At 41.4% G+C, this 18315-nt stretch overlaps 4 protein-coding genes across 8 annotated transcripts; 3 read left to right on the top strand and 1 right to left on the bottom strand.

Annotated features, from left to right (window-relative positions):
* The first annotated feature begins 5 nt into the window (after nt 1–5).
* Nucleotides 6–5850, top strand: gfod2 (glucose-fructose oxidoreductase domain containing 2). Of its 4 annotated transcripts, none has more exons than XM_058089032.2 (4): nt 6–45; nt 231–324; nt 1748–2063; nt 3235–5850. In XM_058089032.2, the coding sequence occupies exons 3-4, from the start codon at nt 1811–1813 to the stop codon at nt 4125–4127; spliced, it is 1146 nt and encodes a 381-aa protein (XP_057945015.2). In that variant the 5' UTR covers nt 6–45; nt 231–324; nt 1748–1810; the 3' UTR covers nt 4128–5850. The 4 variants fall into 4 exon arrangements, with proteins under 4 accessions (XP_057945015.2, XP_057945019.2, XP_057945018.2 ...); XM_058089036.2 differs by having other exon boundaries at nt 21–56; nt 231–328; XM_058089035.2 differs by having other exon boundaries at nt 25–56.
* A 1064-nt stretch (nt 5851–6914) lies between these two features.
* Nucleotides 6915–10125, top strand: LOC131139498 (uncharacterized). The gene is made up of 3 exons (XM_058089171.2): nt 6915–7282; nt 9200–9625; nt 9697–10125. The coding sequence occupies exons 1-3, from the start codon at nt 7051–7053 to the stop codon at nt 10038–10040; spliced, it is 1002 nt and encodes a 333-aa protein (XP_057945154.2). The 5' UTR covers nt 6915–7050; the 3' UTR covers nt 10041–10125.
* Nucleotides 10126–11505: 1380 nt separating this feature from the next.
* LOC131139348 (uncharacterized) lies at nt 11506–13841 on the bottom strand. 2 transcript variants are annotated; one of them, XM_058088870.2, is made up of 4 exons: nt 13599–13841; nt 13290–13396; nt 12021–12452; nt 11506–11949 (listed from the first exon to the last, which is right to left on the bottom strand). In XM_058088870.2, exons 2-4 carry the CDS (start codon nt 13360–13362, stop codon nt 11597–11599), a joined length of 858 nt encoding a protein of 285 aa, XP_057944853.2. In that variant the 5' UTR covers nt 13363–13396; nt 13599–13841; the 3' UTR covers nt 11506–11596. The 2 variants fall into 2 exon arrangements, with proteins under 2 accessions (XP_057944853.2, XP_057944852.2); XM_058088869.2 differs by having other exon boundaries at nt 13290–13837.
* Nucleotides 13842–15404: 1563 nt separating this feature from the next.
* Nucleotides 15405–18099, top strand: LOC131139349 (uncharacterized). Its single transcript, XM_058088872.2, has 3 exons — nt 15405–15827; nt 17159–17590; nt 17662–18099. Exons 1-3 carry the CDS (start codon nt 15755–15757, stop codon nt 18015–18017), a joined length of 861 nt encoding a protein of 286 aa, XP_057944855.2. The 5' UTR covers nt 15405–15754; the 3' UTR covers nt 18018–18099.
* Nucleotides 18100–18315: the final 216 nt, after the last annotated feature.

The following is an 18315-nucleotide window of genomic DNA, read 5'->3' as shown; positions in this document are numbered from 1 at the left end:
CAACAAACATGCCCACTTCCGGGAAAGATGGCGAAAATAACATCGGTAAATGGCTGGTAAATACTTAGTGAATACTTAGTGAATGCTCACATCTATCCATTGCATTTACGAATTTTACTCAATTTGTGTATTAACCTGCAAATAATTTAAAAAAGAAGTTATACAAGGCATATGGGGAAGCTAATCAAGTTCAAAATGTCCAATGATTATGAGCAATCTTCTCGTTTTAGTGTCTCTGGTTGACCATTCACTTCCATCGTCAACTGGGCAGCGCCCGTCAGAACACTTGCTACAGTTGTTGATGAACTCGACTGGATAAATATAGTAGGTATCTAACGTTACGTTATTTGTTTTTTAACTTAATGTGTGCAAAGTTCTTATGAAAGCTGCACAGTCTTACCCCTTCACTGAAGGTGTTTGATTTCAATTGTCCTGCTCGCTTGTTAGCTGACAAATGTGCTAGCAAGCCTTATCACAATGCTCAATGACTCTTACATGTATGGTGCCTGTCTTATCTGTGGTTAATGACTGAAATATTTTCAACTTTCAAGTTGTATTTTTAGCCTAAATACAATAACGTGGCGCCCATTATACGGTGTATAAAAACAGGCTTATAGCAACACAAACCGAGCTAGCCGTTGATGTTCGCTTTAAGTAAGTAAAACCAAGATTTAGCAGTTTACTCTAAAACTTTAATTAGAGTTAGGTGAGCCTCCAGAAGATTGGTGTCAGGTGCCCCAAAAGTGGTCAAATAGCAATTTACAGAATGATTAATAGTGTTTAAGGTTGAACTGAGCAATGGAAAGTGGCTCTGAAACAACAGCTCTGAAGAAGGCAAAATGGAAATGAATATTAAAAAATAGATATCAATCTAAAATAACTATGCATTTGTTTTTAATATTTTCTGTAGAGGTGCTGTAGATGTTGATATGAGAGAGGAATGGTATGTTAATAATGGGGAAAAAGAGTAAGATTAGGGAACATTACAATAACAATAGGACAAAGTAAGTTGTTGTCAGACTGCGGATAAGAAAAAAATCGTCTGGATGTCAATGTGACATGTTGTGTTTGTTGAAACAGTTGCCACAGCCAGGAGATTTTGTCAGCATTTGCCCCTATATTGACTAAAGCTGTGTAATTATTCACCTGCAGAGAGTACTTGGCATCTAGTATTACGTGTATGGCGTTAAATAGGGGCTTCATTGTATTGTATTATGACTTCACTCACTGTTATGTCATTTCCATCATGGGATTAATAGAGTACATTTATTAATCAATGTGATTTGGTATCATATTTATGTTTGTCCTTGCAGTAGGATACAGTAGCGCATGATACAGTGCACATGACACAGCTCCAGCTGTGGGTATGCTTTGTGTGATAGCTCTAGCTACATTATGGAAGAATAATGTCGCTTATTCGTTCACTTTTCATGCTTCATTATGCCTCCCAATCGTAAGACAGGCTCTTGTAGTGGCTGTGCACCAAATAAAAGGGTTGTTTTTTGTTTTGGTCCATAAAAACAAGACTTGCTTGAGACACATGTAAGGATAACAAGGAGGTGGTCGGTGAACAATCTCAATAACAGCAAACTTAACTGTCCTCTCTGCGTGTGTGACATCCGGTTGTACCAGGGTTTTTTTATCATAATTGTTTCTTGGTCAATATTTAGCTGTTTTTGCGCCATAATTCTGTATATTTCATGTAGTAGCATCTCTTTAAACGCCATTTTACACCTTTGCTTTACAGATGGAATGTCATTTCTGAGCATCACCATGGTTTCAATATAAGGCTGCATTGAGCGGCGCTGTCATGCTGCCCGGAGTCGGCGTGTTTGGCACGGGGAGCACAGCCCGATTGCTGGTCCCTTTGCTGAAAGCTGAGGGCTTTGAGGTCCATGCACTGTGGGGGAGGAGCGAAGAAGAAGCGTGCAGCCTGGCAAATGAGCTTGGTATCCCGTTTCACACGAGTCGGTCCGATGATGTCCTTCTGCACCAAGATGTTGACCTTGTTTGCATCTATATTCCACCCTCAATGACGAGGCAAATTGCTGTCAAAGCACTGGGTAAGAGGTTATAAACACACATGCAATTTCACAGACATGCACAATGGCTGAAAGCCACACCTTGAGATGTGAACCTTCAGTTCACACTTGGGATATTGGGAGAGATTTCTTAGAAAACAACCGGCCTGTGTGACCTAGCTGTTTGGAAACAGGGTTCACTATTTACTTCCAAGTTGTTTTCAGCTGGAAAATATTTTTTGCTTACAGTTTTTCTGATGTGGTCATATGAGTCATATGAGTCAATACAAACAGCAATCTATCACATAATACCATCATCACCCTCATCGCAGAGTAGATTTGTTCCGTTTTCTCATGGAATTCCTGAGCGTTGACCTCAGCTTCCTCTTATAGTTGCAACTTCCTGGCTGCGTGTGTCCTGCCCGCCTTGGAAGTCCACAGCAATGAAACCTTGATGTTGTATTTGATTATCTCTGCACTACATCTCATGTTGCAGGAAGCAGAATTTTTGTTTACTCGCTCCAAAAATGTATGTCTATACGGAAAGTAAAGCAAAAAAATTATTCAAGGCACTCAAGACACAATACGAAAATAACATGTATATAAATTAGAGTAGTCTGTGTACAGCTTCTATAGCAGTTTTAGATTTATTGTCCTCCGAAAATAGGTCAACATTATTGTGAAATGGTTGACAACACAAGTGAGTATACCTCACAGCGAGCATGTCTAAATTCTGCCCATAGTGTCAGTAGTTAGTGTGAGCACCATTGGGACCAAGCACTGCCTTAATCCACTTGGGCATTCATTTCCTAACATTCCAAAGGAAAGGGCTCAAGCTCTGTTCACATTGTCACACTACATGTTCAAGTGTATGTTTCCCTCGATGAACCACAACTCCCCAGTGCTGACGGAACTCATGCAGCCCCAGAACATAAAACAGCCACCATGCTTGACTGTAAGCAAGACTCCGTTATCTCAGTACTCACTTGCGTTGCCAGGTATTTAGTCAATAATGGCTGTGTTGACTCATTTTCAGTGGATAGTAAGTCGACTTATTTTTGTCAATGTAGCTCTAATAGTGATGAAGTTGGAGTTTTATGTTTGTCCACCTGCTTTATCTATTTTTTTTGCAAGAAAAAAAGTAAAAAAAAATTAACCATGATTATGATCTGAATATTTTACACGTTTTTCTCCTCGCTCTGTCTTTCTGCAGGCATAGGTAAGAATGTTGTATGTGAGAAAGCTGCTACTGCTGTGGATTCTTTCCAGATGGTGAATGCGGCCAGGTATTACCCCCAGCTTCTCAGCATCATGGGTAATACGCTGCGTTATCTTCCTGCATTTGTGACGATGCAGCAGCTGCTGGTGGAAGGATACGTGGGTGAAGTGCAGGTCTGCGATGTGCGCGTGTATGGCCCCAGCCTCTTGGACCAGTCGTACGGCTGGACTTGTGAGGACCTGATGGGGGGAGGTGGCCTGCATACAGTTGGTTCCACCATTATTGACCTTTTAAGTTATCTGACTGGGGCCCGGGCACAGCGTGTTCACGGCTTGCTGCGGACCTTTGTACAACAAAACGACACCATCAGAGGCATCCGCCGAGTCACCAGCGATGATTTTTGTTTTTTCCAAATGTTGATGGGGCCGTCCTCGGGTGGCATGTGCTGCACTGTGACCTTGAACTTCAACATGCCAGGCTCATTTGTGCATGAGGTGATGATAGTCGGATCCAGTGGGAGACTGGTTGCCAGGGGGACAAAACTGTACGGTCAGCGCAATGGCAGCATAAGTGAGGAGCTGTTGCTCGGTGATGGTGGCTGGGCTGGGCCTGACGTGAAAGACATACCTTTGACTCACCTGCAGGGGCTGGGCTCCATGGTTAAAGCCCTGAGACAGTCCTTCCAGGCTCACCAGGAGCGTAGGTTATGGGCACGTGGCCCAATCGCCATGGCACCCACTTTTGAGGATGGCCTCTACGTGCAGACGGTGGTGGAGGCTGTGAAGCGGTCCAGCTGTAGCGGAGAATGGGAGTGTGTGGAGGTCATGAGTAAAGAGCCTGATCCAAACCACAACCTGTGTGATGCTCTGCAGGGACATAAGAACTAATCATATTGCAGGCGAGCAACTACTAAACATGCCTGACAAGCAGGTCTGAATGTTTTCACTTCTACTGCAGTTTACATCGACTTTCTGTTTTCTTTTGCCACCTTTTGAGTAGAATATTCACTTTGTGTAATGGAAACATTTTATAGTTTCATACCTAATGCCTGTAAGTACTCAGGTTGGGGGTAAAAAAGACCTCTTTCTGGTTTGTAGATGGAATGAAAGATCGTATGCATTTAAGTCCAATGGCACCTTATTGTGAAAGTGTTTTCCCTGAATGTTAATGTCACACACAGATGATTTGACTTACAAACGGATACTTTTCTGACAGTACTTACTACTGATGTTCTATTGATGGTGCTCAGCTTTTTTGGAAAAAAAAATACAAGCAGAGTAATGCAGCTGTGCACAACTTGGCAATGTATATGAAACTAGTTTTGCCATTGGAAGATGATGATATAAATGGTATGTGATATACCAGGGATTGTGTGTTTCATAAGCTATGTAAGAAAAAAATTGTGTCACGGTGGATTTATGTCCCCGAATGCAGTGACTACAATCCGACCTCCATCATCATGTGGCCTTGAAAAGAGGCTTCAAGTGTTTTGTGGTCACGTTCACTGTCAAAGCAGTTTTGTTTATAGTGAGGAAATCACATTTTCCCTGCAGAGGCCACATGCTCGCAAACATCCTAATTCTGCCGGTTTGTGCTTCAAAATACTGTAGCTTAATTTGAACGTTGAATAACAGGGCTTAATTTGAGGATATTTAGTCTTTTTTTGGGTGGCCATCTGTTACACTTTGAGGTTTACTTGAAAGAAGGATGGCTTTGAATGTGTGACGTGTGCTGGAAGCGAACATTTATACATTACAATTTCCTATTTAATCTTGCACCAGCAGAAACGAGGCTCTTCGAGTATTGTGAGGAGTGACATTTTAATGTTTAATTTGGTTTTAGATGACTGTATTTGACAACTAAATGAGCTGTTTACATTTGTTGTCCTTTCAGAGCTGATTTTAGTTTTATAAAGACTTGTTTAACAGGAAAAAAGGATATTTACCAATGCCTCAAATCCACAGTGGTACCTCATTCACCCTTTAATAGATTTTTGAACCACTGGATACAACACATGTGACCAGGAAGATGTTTGGTTGTCATGCAGTAGCCACACACTAATATCCTGAACACTGTTGAACTGTTTATTTTATTAATACTGTATGCTTCACCACCTTTAGACCCACTCAGGATTGAAGAAAACAGTAATGTAAACCTATCACTATCCCAACAGTGTGTTATTACAAAAGTACATTTACATTAAATATCTTCATATGTCCTATATTCCAGCATAACACTTAGTCCTCCCCATGAAAACGCATTCCAAGCACATTCTGATTTAGCTTGTATTGTGTTACATTGTTTTGCACTGATAACTGTAACATTATTTACCAAGGAGTGTGCTTCCTCTTCCAGCCAGTGCACTGCAAAATGTATTTAAAAATGTGTCTGTCTAAGGAAGATGGGAAGATGTTTTTTTTGGTGTGGAGAAGGATTCCATTTGTTTGTGTTCACTTTTGTCAGTCTGTGAATTTCTGTTGAAGCTGGAGTATTTATCTAATATTTAATTTGACCATATCCCTTCGGGCTCAGTGTGTGTTTGTGTGTGTGTTTAATTTAGGAAACTGTTAGTTTGACAGATATCTCCTTGAATAAATACAATTGTCTTAATTTAATTGTTTTCAGCTGCTTCTTTCTGATCATGACAAGTTATTGTGTAGCTAGCATTTTGCATGTTAAAACCTTGGATAAGACTTGGTTTCTTTTGGTCCGGAGAAGGAGGAGATAGAAAAGAAGAAAACGGAGGCAAGAGTGCGAGAATACAATACAAAGGGAGACAAGAAGAACAACAAGGGCTTGAGAGGAAAACTTTCTGTGTCTTACTGTTAGCAATTCTCCGTATAGCATTTGTAATATAAATTTTATAAAGTTGATTTTTTTGTGGCTTCTGGCTGCACAATCATTAATTCATTCATTTTCTACCGCTTATCTATCCTCACGAGGGTCGTGGGTGTGCTGGAGCCTATCCCAGCTATCTTCAGCGAGAGGCGGGGTACACCCTGGACTGGTCGCCAGCCAATCACGGGGCACATATAGACAGCCATTCACACCCACATTCATACCTATGGACGATTTAGGTTTGCCAATTAACCTAGCATGTTTTTGGAATGTGGGAGGAAGTCGGAGTACCCGGAGGAAACCCACGCATGCACGGTAAGAATCTCCACACAGAGATGCTCAAACTTGGGTCTCCCAAATTACAAATTTCCCCACTGAGGGACGAATAAAGGCATATCTTAAGATCTTAATCCCAGCTGTGTGCCCTGCGCGCTAACCACTCGGTCACCGTGCTGGCTGCAAAATGACATGGCAAAATATTGTACGGCAAAGTATACATAGTGAAAACAAAAAAACAGCATGACGTCAAGATTTAAAAGACACAATTAATACAATAACACTAATTGCTTTGTTTTACATGAACAGTACACACTGTTGGTGTTGAAGTTCAGAGCTGCTGAAGAATAAGAATATTTTGGATATCTTGTATATATCTTGTTAAATTGTCTTTTTTACTCTACTTTTGTATATTTTTTTTAACTTGACTACTGCACTGAAAGGAGAAGCTCTTCAATCTCGTTGTACATCTTGTATAATGACAATAAAGGCCATTCCATTACATTCCAAGAAACAAACTGGGCCACTAGAGGGTAGTATAAACCTTGGGATACTAGTTTGCAACACAGTTAGTTTAGCCGAAGAAGTCGGCCTCCTCAACACGCCACAGAACCCGCCATTTGTTGACGAATTTAGTACAGTCGAAAGTAACAATCATTCGACTGACCCGATGATTCGTCTTGTTTGGTGAGAAATATGACTCGGAGGAGAAGTGTCGTTTGGGATTATTTTGAAGAAGTCGATACGGAATCTGTGGTCTGTCTGCTGTGTAAAAATGTATTGTGTAAACACGAACATGGCAGTACGACACCGATGCTAAGACATCTGCGCGTCAAACATCCCAAAGAGGCTGCCATGGAACTTGGGAGGACCAAGGGTCAAGAAGCTTCGACTGGACAGCAGCCCATGGACACTGATGGTCCACAAGGTACTGAACACATAAATACATCGTGCCTTCTTACCTCGAGCTTGTCGCCATTTGTTGTGTTTAACAATTTATGCAGCACTTCCAATAATTCTGAAAGAGAGGATAAAGCACATTAGCCTCATTTTGCGGACTTCGGCTCCTAGTTAAACGTGTTTTATTTTTAAGTCCATTCACCAAAAAAAACCATACCAACACAACCTATTAAAAACAACAATTAATGTAACAAAAATATCGATTATAAGCTAGCCACAATTCCAATTCCATTCATCTATCAGTTTTCTACACTGCCAGTGAATGGAAACTTTGAGACCATATTTTTCGACATCATTTTATTTTGAAGCCCTAAACTGGATTTTCCTCTTATTAGTCGTTTGTTTAGGGAATTGGCATACAGCAGTTTTTCTCGGTTACTTTCTGTCAGGGGATCCTGCTCCACTCTTTGAGAAGCACTGGCATACAAAAACAAAAAAAATCTTTAGTTTCAAGAATAATTAAAAAACTAAAAATTAAACGAAGATCATAACAGTCCATATCGCGTCGAAGCACAATGGGGCTGCTGATCCATCCGGGTGCTGTTCATGCCGTGTGTTCCACGTGCTGTACAACTGGCACGGCAAAACCAGTTCCGCTGGTATTCCAACCAGATAAAGCAATCCTGGTCAGGATTTGTCACTCTCTCTCGCACCCTGGAGGCTGTCTATTGTCTGATTGTGGGTTGGGAACAATCCATAGGCCTGGCTTTATCACTGGAGCTCAAACTGACCTCCATCATACCCAGTGTCCACTATACCATACCCAGTACACATGATGCCATTCACTGGACTAACAATGCAAATCACACAATAAAAATGATCTAACCTATAGAACATATACAGTAGCATATATAAAGGTTAACCAGTAAACTTGGCACTACCTGTATTCAAGTGTACAGGTCATCAGAATAGTTATCACTCAGTAATTCACAATGAAAATGATTATGGCAATAAAGATAATTTCTCATAATTCCTGAATAGTTAAGTACCTATACACACATATATATGTATATACAATAGCTACGTATCTTTCATTATGCATTTCTATGTCCATTTTTATGTTATTATGCCACTTTAGAGACATTACAGATGCGTTTTTCCAACTAAGTCCACTAACTTAAGTTAGTAAATCATTCATTCATTTTCTACCGCTTTTCCTCACGAGGGTCGCGGGGGTGCTAGAGCCTATCCCAGCAGTCTTCCGGCAAGAGGCGGGGTACACCCTGGACTGGTCGCCAGCCAATCACAGGGCACATATAGACAAACAACCATTCACACTCACATTCATACCTATGGACAATTTGGAGTCGCCAATTAACCTAGCATGTTTTTGGAATGTGGGAGGAAACCGGAGTACCCGGAGAAAACCCACGCATGCACGGGGAGAACATGCAAACTCCACACAGAGATGGCTGAGGGTGGGTTAGTAAATCAATTCAAATGAATTATAGTCAATGGAACAATTCATCCTAAATCTTTTAGTCTGTTTCCATTGAGTCTGCTGACTCAAGTCTGTGAGCCTATTCAAATGAATAATCGGAGTCCATGATGTTTCCAGTGAGTCTGTCTGGAACATGCCTTGTGTACTTGGCAGTAGGCAGCCAGAGGACTCATAAGATTTGAGTAAATGGAGACCTCTGACGCTTTCTCTGATTCTTAAAAAGATTCAAAAAGATATGGATCATTAACCCTGGTCGTTCAGTTTATTTTAGCTACCTTTACTGATACTATTTTGGGTATGTTTGCCCCCTCTCCTTACCCATCCTGTACTAAAGAAAAATGATTTAGAAACCGACAAAATGTTCTTATGAAAAGAAAATATTTAACCTCACTTTTGCAGGAATGGGTATTGCATCCCTAACCATCTCTATCTCTTCTTCTGTAGTGGAGGTGGAACTGGAGGAAGCAGATTCTAACACCGTCATCACTGTGAACGACACTGACATTGATTCTGCACTAAACGGCATCCTTGTAGCTGTACAGGGAGAAGCCATGGAAGAAATAAAAGAAGAAGTCGTGGTAAAAAATCAGCCCCCTTCAAAGACGAAATCACGTCGGAGTATGATCTGGAGACACTTTGAACGCTTGGAAAGTTCAGATGGTTGTCAGTGTTTGATTTGCAATAGGAAGATAAAGTGCTCTTCTGAGGGCAGCACCAGCAACCTGCACAGACACATGTCCAAGAGGCACCCGCATGTGAATTTGCAAACAGGCGAGGTGCTGAAGCAGTCGCCAGACACATCCTCACAAACAGAGTCCAAGTACAGTAAAACATGTCCAGCAATGGTCACAAAGGACGTATCAGTTCCAGGTAAGCTTTTATGGTCACTATACTGTATTCTCTCTGTTATTAATGATATTAATGGACCATGTATCTTTCAGATTTGTTCCAGGTTTCACAGGCAACTGCAGGAGAGAAGCGTGGTTTTAGGAGGGAGCTGGAGTTGATAGAAGCACTGAGGAGAGCACAGAGGGAGGAGGCGCAGGCTCTGGAGCATCAGAGGGAGCTTGTCGAGAAGCTGCGGGCTGTCAATGCCAGAGAAGCTGCTGTAGAGAGAGAGCAAATCGAGTCTCTCAGGAGAACTCAGCAGGAGGAAGCCAAAAAATTAAGCAGTCAGCGAGAGGAGCTTGAGACAGAAAAGGCGGAGCTGCAGAGGAAATGGGAGGAGCTCAAGCAGAAGGAGCGACTGCTCTCTGGACAACATCAAGACTCTGTTTCTCACTGAGGGTGACATTTTTTATGGAGTCGTTTGGAACCAACACAAATGCCTGATTTTTTTTTTTTTATAATAAAATCTGCCTTGTCGACCAGTTTTTGGATCTTTCATTGTGCAAAAAGGGCATATCTTGTGCACATTCCTCTTCATGTTTACTGTACATTAACAAAAACACAAATGATAATTATAGCAACATATGCTTCAGGAAAAATAAAATTTACAACATTTGTAGTCACTTGTTTTGTAACAACATTCTTTGGATGGTAATCACCAGTCTTTTAATGAGAAAGTTGGTACTACCTTGTTTCTGTGGGTTCTTGTCCAGAATTGAGGTCTCTGATGCATCAGCTCCATTTGTGATCTTGCATTGCCATGCTGGACTGTCCTGGGCAAGTGACTCCTGAGTGTTGAGGTTGATATCCATAGCTTTGAAGGACACTTGGCAGTCCTTGAAGCGTTTCTTCTGTCCCCCAACTGAACGCTTGCCCTGAGATGGCTCTCCATACAGCAGCTGTTTGAGCAGTCAGCCATTCTGGTGACATGTCCATCCCATCTGGCTTGAGCTTTCTGTGGATGCTGGGGGTGCCGGCCCTTTCCAGGACCTCCGTGTCCGGGATCTTGTCTTGAGTAGACGGCGGAGGCAGCTCACGTGGAAGTGGTTGAGCTGCTTAGCGTGTCTACTGTGCAATACTCATGTTTGCACCACTGCATGGTAACCCTTGAGCTTGGTGGTGAAGGCGAGTCCTCTCCACTCCCAGACGTTCTCACGTGGTCCTCCAAAGGCAGCACTGGCCTTTTGTGAGAACAAACTCACTCATCATCATCCAGCTATGTTTCTGTCAACTATTAACAATTTCATCAGTTATTATATAATAACTAGGACTTATATTTATTTCCAGTGACTACATTGACTCCTATCTTACCACATTGTTATACTGCCTTGCCAATTTTGTATGTATTTAGGAGTACATTTGGAAAACTGGAAGTGAACAAATGTACTGTAAATTGATGTGAAGCAGATGGGGGAGAACCCCCCCCCCCCCCGGGGATAAGCAGTATAGAAAATGGATGGGCAATTGTACATTATGTATATGAACTGTATTTGTTTTTACTTGTTTTAAATGTAACTTTGCTGCTGCATTCTTGGCAATGTGGGTGGCACAGCTAGGAGACCAGGGTTCAATTCCACCCTTGGCCATCTCTGTGTGGAGTTTGCATGTTCATGCATGGGTTTTCTCCAGGTACTCCGGTTTCCTCCCACATTCCAAAAACATGCTAGGTTAACTGGCGACTGAGATCTTGGATCTCAATAGGACAAACCTGGATGAATAAATACAATAACAATTGATGTTGCTGTGAATGTACAGTAATCCCGAAGAGGGGTATGCACAATATTTGTTATAGTTTCCTTTTTAAGTTTATTTTATTTGTTGTTTTTGTAGTAATCATTGGTCACATAAGAAGCAAAATCAAAGACTGGTCAGCAAAGCAGATTTTATTAAAAGAAAAAAACAAACCTAGGCATTTGTGGCTGCCAAATTAGCCGATTTTTAAAAATGTCACTCTTAGTGAGAAACGGATGCTGGATGTTCTGTGGAAAGTTCTCTGGAGAGCAGTTGGTCCTTTTCAAGCTCCTCCCATTTCCTCTGGAGTGTCGCCTTTTCTGTCTCGACCTCTTCTCTCTGTCTGCTTAATTTTTTGGCTTCCTCCTGCTGTGCTCTCCTGAGAGACTCAATTTGCTCTCTCTCGACAGCAACCTCTCTGGCATTGACAGCCCGCAGCTTCTCAATAAGCTCCCTCTGATGCTCCAGAGCCTGCGCCTCCTCCCTCTGCGCCCTCCTCAGAGCGTCTATCAACTCCAGCTCCCTCCTAAAATCACACTTGTCTCCGGCAGTTGCCTGTGAAACCTGTAGTACATCTGAAGAAGACAAAGTCCATAAGTATTTTTGGTTACTGAAATAATACAATATAGTGACCATAAAGGCTTACCTGGACCTGCTACGTTTTTCGTGACCTTTGCTGGACATGTTTTCCGGTGATCCTTTGACTTTGTATGTGAAGATGTGTCTGATAATGACTGCTTCAACACCTCACCTGTTTGTAAATTCACATGCGGGTGCCTCTTGGACATGTGTTTGTGCAGGTTCCCTGTGCTGCCCTCAGAAGAGCACTTTATCTTCTTATTACAAATCAAACACTGACAACCATCTGAATTTTCCAAGCGTTCAAAGTGTCTCCAGATAATACTCCGACGTGGTTTTGGCTTTGAAGAGATTGTAGTATTTTTTACCACGTTGTCGTCTTTTCTTTGTTCCATGGGCTCTCCCTGTACAGCTACAAGGATGCCGTTTAGTGCAGAATCAATGTCAGTATTCACAGTGATGACGGTGTTACAGTCTGCCTCCTCCAGTTCCACCTCCACTACAGAAGAAGAATTTAAGACATGTAGTTAATAGCTAAACCATTCCTTTAAAAGTATGATAAAATAATGTAACAAAGAAGCAAGCTGTAGGTAAAACAGGTTAAACAAATATTTTCTTGGACTAGAACATTGTATGGTTATTAGTGCTAGTCGATTTCTGAATAACCAGGGTTAATGAACCAAATATTTTCACAATCAGCCATCAAAAGTCAGCGGTCTCATTAACCCAGATCTTAAAAGATGCTGTTTACCGTCTGACATGCAGGGGACGCTAACTTTTGTATGTGCATTATAAAGGCAGCCTCTTCCTGCTGGGAGCACGTAAGCCACACCCCACATACTAGTTATGTTTGTTGCCAGCTAATGATAGCCATTTGGCAAAGTTTAGCTGCTAACGTTAGTCATCACTGAATGTATAGACTCTCATAAGCAGTCAATAACTCCAAATTGTTGGTTGGCCTGCGCCACTGACATGTAAGTATATATCAGACAGCGGTGAGTGACAACTGTTATTTTAATTGAGCCTAATCATAGATCATGACAATTCTTAAGCTTTTTATTTTTTAATTGTGAAAAATCTAGACATTTTTGTGCAATCTGTTATTTTATGCACATCCTAGCTGGTGGTAGGCGATGCTATATTTTATGGTTTGTTTATTGGTGACTAGAACCTTAAAATAAATGTGTAGAAAATGTCCGACCAAAGTACATATATCCCGTTAATAGTGGTTATCTTTTATGCTTTCATACAGAATTACAATAAGTGACGATTAAATTGTTAAAAAGAACAAATGGTGACCACCTCCAGATGAGGAGGGTACGGTGTGTTCAAGTACCTTGTGCAGCGTCAGTGTCCATCGGTTGGTGTCCAGTCGAAGCTTCTTGACCCTCGGTCCTCCCAAGTTCCATGGTAGTCTCTTTGGGGTGTTTGGCGCGCAGATGTCTTAGCATCGCCGTCGTACCGGCATGTTCGTGTTTAGACAATACATTTTGACACAGCAGACACACCACCGATTCTGTACTGACTGTTTCAAAATAATCCCACACGATACTTCTACGAGTCATGCTTCTCACCAGATGAATCATCGGCTTAGCCGAAGGCTTTGTGTAGATTATGCTATGATCTATATGATGACGGTTTTTACCTGTTTTCATCAGTTTCGACTGTACTGGTTATTTCGTCAACAAATGGCGGGTTTCGTCTTGAGGAGGTCGACTTCTTCGGTATACCTGATGCGTTGAAAACTAATACAAAAAGATTTACACTACCCTCTAGTGGCCTAGTTTGTTAGCTCGCCAAATGACACTTTTATCACCCAGAAAATCTAACAAAATCCAAATGGCTTGCATATGTTACCAATAGTAGTTTCAGAGTACAAAACATTTATATTTCCTTCACAATTACAGGTTTAACTGAATTTGATTTGTCATTCAGGCAGAAAAGGGGGAGTGACTTTAGTGGCTGTCACTCACGGCTCGTGCAGAGACACATGCCCGTAGTGTGCGCGCACATACACTCTCGCGCAGTCTCAGAGAGGCTACTAACAAGCAGTCATAGGAAGAGGGCTCACTGTTGCCAACCCATCAGTAAGAAAAGTAGCTATTGGCTGACCTCGAAGTCGCCACATGATGTCATTGTCATTATAAATTTGTCATTATAAAATTTAAAGTCAGCAGAGTCTTGTATAAAGAGCTACAAACCATAAGCCATATATACTGAAATACACTTCTGAAATTGTAAAGCAAAAATGTTTTGCGTGTGTGAGTGTGTGGAGATTGTGTATTTACAGCTAAGACGAGTATTCAAAAATAAATGTGATTAAACATAAACACACAAGCTAACCCTGCTAGCTTCCATTCACGCTCAGTAAGAGGAGATTCAGCCAACTTTGGCCGACATTTTTCGCCAATTCAACCTGTTTCGGTTGGGAGGGGGTTGTTCAGTGTTTAGAATGATTTTGTGCCATGACTGAGCGGTCTGCCGAGTAAATACTTCCACGCACTAATGTTTCTTCTGCTCATAATGACAGCATTTCTTTCATCTTAAATATCCACCACGGCGTGAAGTCATTTCCCACCACAGTTTTTTAAACATTGTTAGTCCCGTTAAAAAAATGTAATGGCCACATTACACGTTACCAATGTTGTACAAAGCGCTAAAATGCTAAAGCTACTTACAATTCAGAAATGTCTTGAAGTAATCTCTTTTCTTGAGAAACTTTGGAATGTCCACTCTCTACTTCCGGATCGGATTTGGGATCCAACACATATGGCTGTAAGTTAAAAGCAGACATTTTAAAAAGGTTAATCACATTCATTATCAACTCCTATAAAGTTGGGTTCTGCAGCTATCTGGAAGTGCTTGTGAGCACTCGGGAGTGTGACCAACCACAGCGGAGTGAGTGTGCCTGGATGCGGGCTGTGGGTGAAATAAATTAAAACAGACAATTTTGCGGAAAGCACAAAATCCAAAGACATACAGCTGGAAAAGATGCAGATTCTGGAAGATCTAGAAAGCTTTCTGTGCATATTAGCATGTGTAGATGCTCTATAGGACTTCACAACTCGTTTACGAAGGGCCGAAAAAATTAGCACTAGGTCCCCTTTAAATTCATTTTGCAGTGTACTGGCTGGAAGAGGAAGGTGCTCTGTTATATTATGTTACAGTTATTAGCGCAAAACAACATAAGACAATACAAACTCAATCAGAATGCAGTTGGAATGCATAATGGGGAAGACGTCAGCATCATTCTGGAAAATGGGACACATTAATGTGAGAACCAAATTATGGTTTTCTTGTTTGTCATGATAAAAACATGTGAGTGTATGGAGAAAAGATTTATTAAGGCAATTCTGATACATATATAATGATTAGTTAAAAGTCACGTGAAAACATTCTGATTCATGTCATGGCTGTGTTGCTTCCTGTTAGGACAGAGGTGTACGTTACTGTCTCTTTAAGAGCATGCACCTCTTGAACACAAGACCGATGTACTCCAGTCTGGTACTCAACGCGGGACCCGCCATTTGTTGACGAAATTAGTACAGTCGAAACTAAAGAATACACAAAACAGTCATCATATAGGCTTAGATCATAGCATAATGTACACAAAGCGTTCGAATAACACGATGATTCATCCTGTTCGGTTCGAAGCATGACTCGTAAGAGAAGTGTCGTTTGGAATCATTTTGAAGAGGTCGATACGGAATCTGTGGTCTGCCTGGTGTGTAAAAATGTATTGCGTAAACACGAACATGGCAGCACGACACCGGTGCTGAGGCGTATGCGTGCAAAACTGCCATGGAACTTGGTAGGACCGAGGGTCAGGAAGCTTCGACTGGACAGAAGCCCATGGAAACTGACGCTGCACAAGGTACTTGAACACATCTTTCCCTCTTATCTCGAGCTGGTCGCCATTTGTCTGTAATATGCATTACTTACCATACTTACGTATGGAAGGATAAAAGATAACCACTCGTAGTTCATTTGTTTTATTTGATTGACTTAATAAAATTGAATAACACTGTAATATGATCAAATCAAGTATAAGTTATGAGCGTAATGTACATGTCCTCGTATTCAGATTTTTTTAAATGGTATCTTTTTTGGTGGTATGGATTTGTTTTGTGTGTCAAGCCCCCAATACATGCAGTACACATTGAAAATGAGGAACAGCAAGTATTTCTTGTGACATGCAATTAATCACTAATTAAATACAGTGGCCAGCCAAGTCAACATTTGCAGCTGGAGTGGAAGTGTAAGCATGCAGGGCACCTCCACAAGCCCTGGACTGTGCATTACCACCACCTCTTCTGTCGTTTGGTAACACTTTGTCTTCCCAGTGAAATATGTAAACAAGGGGTGTCCAAAGTGCGGCCTGGAGACTATTTGTGTGTTTGGGGACAATGCTTGTTTTTTCTATGGGCCCCTGGCACATTGTAGAAATAAAATATACACAAAAACAGCTAAAATGATAAAATAGAGCAACGTAACATGAAAAGCGGCAATACTCTAAACTCAATGATGGGCGAAAAGTTCCCTTTTAAAGTGCTTGTTAATCTTGGAATGATGACAAGCTCTGAATTAATTTTCTTCACTTGTTTCACAGTAGCAGAGAGATGGGTGCAATGTTTTTTTTTTTTTTTTGCAGGATACTGGTAGTATATCTGCCAGAAGCGGGGCAGACGTTAAGCGTACGTACTGTACATATGATGTCAGTATCTCTGATTGGTTTGTCGTTGCCAGCATACGTACTGTACGTATTACACATTGTTCTCTGATTGATTTATCGCTGCCAGCGTACATACTGTATGTATTTGTATAGTACGAAATGGTCCGACAGTGAATCAAGCATAGCCCTTACCAAAGATTTTGGAACTCAGTGCACACATTAGGTGCATCATCGATTTTTGAGAAAATTAAAAGCTTTTTAGTGCGGATAATATGGTACTTTGTCAGAAATGGGGTATGCATTAAATGTGAGAGTGTTTCTTTCGTCATGCATTTAATCAGTAATTAAATACAAGTGGCCAATAAAGACCTAAGTAGAAGCACTGCCATGCAATACATGTCTGAAAGCTTGCATAAACCCTCCACAATGCAACCCAATGGTTGTTGCTGTTGCCATTTATTCTACCGTACTTTTGCAGGAATGGAATTGGCTGTTAACTGCATACCTAACTGTCTTTAATTCTTCTTCTATAGTGGAGGTGGAGCTGGAGGAGGCCGATTCTAACACCGTCATCACTGTGAACGACACTGACATTGATTCTGCACTAAACGGCATCCTTGTAGCTGTACATGGAGAACCCATGGAAGAAAGAAAAGAAGACATGGTCAAAAATACACTCCCTTCAAAGACGAAATCACAACGTCGGAGTATGATTTGGAGACACTTTGAACGCTTGGAAAGTTTAGATGGTTGTCGATGCTACATTTGCAATAGGAAGATAAAGTGCTCTTCTGAGGGCAGCACCAGCAACCTGCACAGACACATGTCAAAAATGCACCCGCATGTGAATTTGCGAACCGGTGAGGTGCTGAAGCAGTCACCGTCTGACACATCCTCACACACAAAGAAAAAGAATCATAGAAAGACATGTCCAGCAAAGGTCACAAAGGACATAGCAGTACCAGGTAAACTTTTATGGTCACTGTACTGTATTCTTTCTGTTACTAATGCTATTTATGGACCTTGTCTTTTTTAGATGTGCTCCAGATTTCACAGGCAACTGCAGGAGAGAAGCGTGTTTTTAGGAGGGAACTGGAGTTGATAGAAGCTTTGAGGAGGGCACAGAAGGAAGAGGCGCAAGCGCTGGAGCATCAGAGGGAACTTGTTGAGAAGCTGCGGGCTGTCAACGCCAGAGAAGTTGCTGTAGAGAGAGAGCAAATTGAGTTTCTCAGGCGAGCACAGCAGGAGGAAGCCAAAAAATTAAGCAGACAGAGGGAAGAACTCAAGACAGAAAAGGTAGCGCTGCGGAGGAAATGGGATGAGCTCCAGCAGAAGGAGCAACTGCTCTTGCATTCCAGGGAACATCCAGTCTCTGTCTCTCACAAATTGTGAGATTTTTAAAAAAAATTGACTACTTTTTGCACCTTTGCGAATACCTGGTTTTTTTTCATTTTAATAAAATCTACTATGCAGATCCGTTTTTGATCTTTGCTTTTGCTTCCTAATGTGACCTATAATTAGTACAATCAAAAAGAAAAATTGGGCATATATCGTGCACATTCCTCTTCAGGTCTACTGTATATCAACAGCAACATAAATGACCAATATGTCGCAATAGAAGATAGAAGAAGCACAAGTCAGTGAAATAAGCAAATTGTCTTCAGGTGAGCAATTATACCACAATTGTCTT

Source organism: Doryrhamphus excisus, linkage group LG13 (genome assembly GCF_037039965.1).
Source record: "Doryrhamphus excisus strain RoL-2023G ecotype Guam linkage group LG13, RoL_Dexc_Guam_v1.1, whole genome shotgun sequence".
Classification (NCBI taxonomy): domain Eukaryota; kingdom Metazoa; phylum Chordata; class Actinopteri; order Syngnathiformes; family Syngnathidae; genus Doryrhamphus; species Doryrhamphus excisus.
Note: the sequence above shows the minus strand (reverse complement) of the source record. Positions and strands in the feature narration are given on the sequence as shown.

What these genes read in the sequence shown, in the direction of transcription:
- LOC131139348 (XM_058088869.2), bottom strand. Translation starts at nt 13,608, where the DNA reads ATGAAAACAGGTAAAAACCGTCATCATATAGATCATAGCATAATCTAC. An exon ending in GGACACTGACGCTGCACAAG is followed by an intron (nt 12,453 to 13,289) that starts GTACTTGAACAC and finishes CTTCTTCTGTAG; the next exon opens with TGGAGGTGGAACTGGAGGAG. An exon ending in GAAAAACGTAGCAGGTCCAG is followed by an intron (nt 11,950 to 12,020) that starts GTAAGCCTTTAT and finishes TGTCTTCTTCAG; the next exon opens with ATGTACTACAGGTTTCACAG.
- LOC131139498 (XM_058089171.2), top strand. Translation starts at nt 7,051, where the DNA reads ATGACTCGGAGGAGAAGTGTCGTTTGGGATTATTTTGAAGAAGTCGAT. An exon ending in GGACACTGATGGTCCACAAG is followed by an intron (nt 7,283 to 9,199) that starts GTACTGAACACA and finishes CTTCTTCTGTAG; the next exon opens with TGGAGGTGGAACTGGAGGAA. An exon ending in AAAGGACGTATCAGTTCCAG is followed by an intron (nt 9,626 to 9,696) that starts GTAAGCTTTTAT and finishes TGTATCTTTCAG; the next exon opens with ATTTGTTCCAGGTTTCACAG.
- gfod2 (XM_058089032.2), top strand. Translation starts at nt 1,811, where the DNA reads ATGCTGCCCGGAGTCGGCGTGTTTGGCACGGGGAGCACAGCCCGATTG. An exon ending in AATTGCTGTCAAAGCACTGG is followed by an intron (nt 2,064 to 3,234) that starts GTAAGAGGTTAT and finishes GTCTTTCTGCAG; the next exon opens with GCATAGGTAAGAATGTTGTA.
- LOC131139349 (XM_058088872.2), top strand. Translation starts at nt 15,755, where the DNA reads ATGGAACTTGGTAGGACCGAGGGTCAGGAAGCTTCGACTGGACAGAAG. An exon ending in GGAAACTGACGCTGCACAAG is followed by an intron (nt 15,828 to 17,158) that starts GTACTTGAACAC and finishes CTTCTTCTATAG; the next exon opens with TGGAGGTGGAGCTGGAGGAG. An exon ending in AAAGGACATAGCAGTACCAG is followed by an intron (nt 17,591 to 17,661) that starts GTAAACTTTTAT and finishes TGTCTTTTTTAG; the next exon opens with ATGTGCTCCAGATTTCACAG.